The 5,288-nt window shown below is 53.5% G+C and overlaps 2 protein-coding genes across 2 annotated transcripts; one reads left to right on the top strand and one right to left on the bottom strand.

The window, feature by feature from the left end:
* Window positions 1-182: 182 nt before the first annotated feature.
* GNI_138190 (putative malate:quinone oxidoreductase) lies at window positions 183-1,181 on the top strand (the record flags this gene model as incomplete). Its single annotated transcript, XM_011134177.1, has 1 exon — window positions 183-1,181. One exon carries the CDS (start codon window positions 183-185, stop codon window positions 1,179-1,181), a length of 999 nt encoding a protein of 332 aa, XP_011132479.1.
* A 282-nt stretch (window positions 1,182-1,463) lies between these two features.
* Window positions 1,464-4,673, bottom strand: GNI_138180 (putative ATP-dependent RNA helicase; the record flags this gene model as incomplete). The annotated part of the gene is made up of 1 exon (XM_011134176.1): window positions 1,464-4,673. The coding sequence occupies one exon, from the start codon at window positions 4,671-4,673 to the stop codon at window positions 1,464-1,466; it is 3,210 nt and encodes a 1,069-aa protein (XP_011132478.1).
* Window positions 4,674-5,288: the final 615 nt, after the last annotated feature.

Below are 5,288 nucleotides of genomic sequence, written 5' to 3'. Positions count from 1 at the left end.
ACTTCCCCCCTGGATTCGCCCCCTGGATTGCCCCCTGGACTTCCCCCCTGGATTCGCCCCCTGGATTGCCCCCTGGATTCCCCCCTGGATTGCCCCCTGGATTGCCCCCTGGATTGCCCCCTGGTTTGTTTCCGACGGTTGCCCGTGTTAGATTTGCGGAGTTCAAGACTGTTTTTCCTAAGATGGAGCTTTTGGATAAGAAGAGATTGGGTGAGGTGGAGCCGGCTGTCGCGTTCGAGGATGCAGAGCTGCGCAAATTCCGCAAAGAAAGTGTGGTTGCGAATTATATCGGAGACGAGCATTCGGCGGTTGACTATTTCCAGGTGACGAACAACTTTGTGAAACGAGGTGAGAATCTGGGTGCGCAGACCGGTCGGGTGTGCAAGGCGATGGCGGGTACGGAGATGTTAGAGATGCGGCGTGAGGGCAAAGGGTGGATTGTGGAGACAAACCGGGGGCGTGTGCGAGCTCGTTTCGTGGTGGTGTCCTCCTGCGGGTACTCATTGTTAACAGCGCACCGTCTGGGCTACGGCCACCACCTGTCGTGTCTGCCGGTGGCTGGTTCCTTCTATTTCGGGCCCAAAGTGCTGCGGGGCAAGGTTTACTGCGTCCAAAATCCGTTGTTACCTTTCGCCGCCGTTCACGGCGACCCAGATCTAGTAGCCGGAGGAAAAACGCGATTCGGGCCCACTGCGCTGCCACTACCGCTGCTCGAACGTTACCAATGGCACACCTTCCCCGACTTCCTCAAAACGCTACGCGTTTCACCCGGTCTGCTCCAAGTTTACTGGGGCATGTTCAAAAACTCGACCATGAGAAACTACCTCTTCAAAAACCTCCTCTTCGAAATACCACATCTTAACACGCGCCTCTTCCTCAAGTCCATCAACAAAATCGTGCCCTCTCTCACCGTCGACCAACTCTCCTACGCGCAAGGCTTCGGTGGCGTCCGCCCTCAAGTAATCGATAAAAATCAAAAGAAGCTTCTTCTTGGTGAAGGCAAAATCGACCCTGAAGACGCACCCATTATCTTCAACATCACTCCCTCCCCCGGCGGAACTACCTGCCTTGGAACCGCGGAAACTGACGTCAAGAAAATCACCAAGTGGCTGGGCTGTAATTACAACCAAACAAAATTCAAACACCTCCTGCTTGATGGCCTCTACCCCGAAGAAAAGTAGCTTTGAAGAAAAGTAGCTTTGAAGAACACCAAATGAATACCGCCATTTCTGGAATACCGCCGAGGAGGTCACCTGGAATGGATGAGAAATGATTTTTTGGTACCAAGCGCATGCTCTGTGATCGTGCCCGCCTGCTGATCGGCGATATGAATTTTTTTAGATGTAATAAGCACGCAAACGACCACGTTGCACACACGTGTGTGCATAGACATACGCAGTGTCTGTCTGTGTAAGTAAGGTATGTCAGCGTTAATGTAGTGTTGTGATTGTTAATGCGAAAATCTATAGATAGAGTGAAGCTTGGAAGACAATTCCTTTGCGGTGGTTTTTGATGGCGACGAGGAAGAGTTCTTCAAGGGTTTCGGAGCCCATAGCGTGTGCGCAGGCTGCGCACTCCCGAAGCGCTTCTTCCAATCGTCTGAAGGAGCGTACGACAGAGCCTTCGTAGAGGTCTGGATGTTCTCTCATGATTTCGCCGAATGGCCGGTTTCGGACCCAGTCTCGGGCGGGGACCATGAGAGCTGGTGTGAATTTTTGGACGTAGGCGAGAGGGTCGATATCGATGCCGCACTTGACGGAGGTTTCCGCAATTTTCCGTGCGGTGGCGAGTACCTCGTCGTAGACGGTTTGCAGTTTTGGGTCGTCCAGATGCGTCACAGTCTTGACTGGTTCTTCATGCACGAGACAGGACATCATGGCGCAGAGGTAGTCGGAGGAGAGGCCGACCATGTCCTTGAAGTTAAAGAGCAGTTCACCCATGATGAGGGTGTCCACTGCGGACAGATCACAGCAGGCTCTTCCTTTGTAGGTAATAACGTCGTCTTTGTCGATGTAATCAAGGCGCCGAAGCACTTCGGTCATGGCTTTGAGTTGAACCGTGTTTCGCGGGTGTTGTGCAGCCTGCAATTGGCTCTGGATACTGTTTATACGGTTGGCTACATCGATACGAGAATGGTAGGCACTGACGATAGTTTCGGTCCAGCGCCAGCCGTAAAAGCTGGCATGGCGTAGTTGCTTTTCGCACTCGCCCATTTCCTTGACGGCTGCGGCGAGCGTATCGCTTACGGCAAGGCCCATTTCGTCGACAGGGTGCAGACAGTCAATGACTGGCTGCCGACATAACAAGCCCAGGAGCTTCATGCCGACGCGCAGACGGAACTCTTCACTTTGTTTTTCTGAGGACTCGTCGAGTTTGAGGCGTAGTTTAGTGATGTCCGCGACCGCCTTGAGCGGAACTCGGAAGGTTTCGAAATGCGGGTTGGTCTTATCTATGGGATTAGGCGCGCCGTAAAGGATCACGCGTTCCACGTTACCCGCCGGATGAGGCTGCATCTGGCTCAGTGTAATCACGCTGCCACGTGTGGCACTATCCGCTACCCGCAATACCACGTCCAGAAATAGCTCCGGCTCACGAGAATGTGGAACCCTTTTCGTCGTAATATTCACCACTGCACCGTACCCCCACTGCCGATCTAACCGAGCGTCCGTCGCATGTCGCTCCACTATCCGTACCACGCGACCGCGTGTCAAAAACTGCAACACAGTTGTCGAACTCGCGTGCATTGCTGCCGCTATACCCAACCGGTGCTTCCGCCATGCATTGCAATAGTCCGTGTAGTCTACCACGGCACATTCCACGGTGTCGTCATCTTCCTCCCTCAGCTTCTCGGGCAGCAACTGACGCCAGGCACTTGAATCCGCGCAACTGCACTTCAACAATGACGCGAACTCCGCAGTAGATAAATCCGGAATCGGCCGTCGACACACTTCCAACGACGCTGTATCCAATGACGCTGTATCCAATGACGCTGTATCCAATAAGGCAACAGACTTGCCGAGGTAGTGGTAGAGCCTGTGCATTAAAGCATCGATCGAATTTTCGTCGAGTTCGTTCTGCATCTTCCGGAGGTCCTCTTCGAGAGTGATAGTGTTCCTCTTGGTTTGGAATTGCAGGAAGGAACGCTTGATCATGTACTCAGGACTGGCGCCCTCAACGCGGAATAGGTTGAGGATGGTATTATACTTCATATAGAAGTTCGAATCTAGCCGAAAGGCCTCGCCCGTGAAGAGTTGTCGGAGCTCGTCGCTCCCACCGCTGGCAGTGCCCTGGTCCGCTCCGCCGGGCAGACTCTGCACGATAACAATGGAGTACCCCTTGGTATCGATGCCGCGACGTCCCGCGCGTCCGGACATTTGGATGTACTCGCCGGGACTGATCATGCGCTTTTCTTGGCCATCGAACTTGTGAAGGCCGGTAAAGACCACGGTTCTCGCCGGCATGTTGATACCCATACTGAACGTTTCCGTGGAGAAAAGGACCTTGATGAGGAGTTCTTGGAAGAGAATCTCAATTACTTCTTTCACCATTGGCAACAGGCCGCCGTGGTGGATGCCGATGCCCTTGAGGAGATGAGGCAGGATGCCAGTCACCTGCGGCAGGTCTCTGTCTTGTTCGCTGAGGGTGGAAACGGCGGAGTCGTAGATCTTTTGAATGTCTCGTTTCTCTTGTTCTGTGGTCAGGTCGAGCGAAGAAATGACGCTCGCGTTCTCCTCGACCTCCTTTTTGCTGAAGGCAAAGACAATCACGGGGGTAAAGTTCTTCTCGTTGCACATGAGCAGGATGCGTTCCAGGTCGTCTCCACCAACGCGCCTTTTCTTGTTCCGTGAGCTACTAGCACCACGATCGTTCGAGAGTTGTTGCAGCACGTGTCTGTAGTTGTCTTCTTGATACTGCCGGTGCTCGTTCATAACCAAACTGAGCCCTTCACCGCCAGCCGGGAAGAGATAATGTTGCAGGGGCGTGGGTCGGAAACTGGTGCTCACAACGTGGCATGGTTGGTGTTTTGTGCGGCAAATCCACTCAGCAAACTCAAGTGTGTTGGGCACCGTCGCGGATAGAAAAACCTGCCGTACGCTGTCGGGTAGTAGTACAATGGTCTCCTCCCAAATGACGCCACGATCGCGATCCCGCATGTAGTGGATTTCGTCGAAAATTACCCATTTAACTTCCCGCACTAATTCTGACCCTCGATATAAAATCGAACGTAGAATCTCCGTAGTCATGATGATGACCGAGGCGTTAGGGTTCAATGTGACGTCGCCCGTCATCAATCCTACGTCCTGAAACTGTTCTTGTAGATCCCGGAACTTCTGGTTACTCAGAGCCTTAATGGGTGCTGTGTAGATGACGCGACTTTTGTTTTTCAGTGCCAACGCAATCGCGTACTCCGCAACCGTCGTCTTACCAGCAGACGTATGCGCCGCCACCAACACCGACTCATTCATCTCAATGCAGTCGATGGCTGTCTTCTGAAACGGGTCTAGGGGGTAAGCAAACTTGCGTGCAGGCTCGTACTCACCTACCACCTTTACTTCCCAGCTCGCAGGACGCACAATCTCGTGCACACAATTCTTCGTGGTCTCATCCAACTTGCTCTTCTCACCATCCAACTTCTCAATGACCACATCAGCGGACCACACAGGCTGCTCCATCCACGCCACCCGGCTTTATTTTTATAACACCGCCCACGGGGGTGTCACACAAAAACCGACTCCCAAACCTCACCACCTCACGGAACCGTGTCAAGAACGTAAAACCATCCGTCTCCGGGCTCCGCCGTCTCATGCTGACGATGCCGGTCTCCAAAGAGACATTGGCGTGGCATAATGTTGCCCACCGTACGGATCAACCTCCAGCCACCTGGTCCTAGGCACCGACGGACCTCCGCCACTGATGGAGTCCTCCGTGGGCGAATCTTGGTGAACTGTTCTACGGAGACGGTGAATTCGCGAGTCATGGGGTCTCCCAGCTGAATTGCCAGAGATCTTTTCAGCACCACCGTCAAGTCAGTCGGAATCCGTGGGGTCCTTCTAGCGCGTGATAGTCAGCCTGTGGTATGGGCCGATGAAACCTGCTTGCTCCCCGTTGATGTGACGATCCTTCGGGACACCACTAAACGTTTTCTGGAGGATTTGCCTAACGTGGCTTCCAACATCCCAACGATTGTTGAGCAGAATCCGGGGTCGTACTTCGGAGCTGCCGAGTTCAAGGATAAGCCTTACAGGGATTTGGGTGAGCCAGATGATTTCTGCTACAGGCTCGCCACC

The sequence above is a fragment of the Gregarina niphandrodes genome (genome assembly GCF_000223845.1).
Source record: "Gregarina niphandrodes unplaced genomic scaffold scaffold00037, whole genome shotgun sequence".
Taxonomy (NCBI): Eukaryota; Apicomplexa; class Conoidasida; order Eugregarinorida; family Gregarinidae; genus Gregarina; species Gregarina niphandrodes.
Note: the sequence above shows the minus strand (reverse complement) of the source record. Positions and strands in the feature narration are given on the sequence as shown.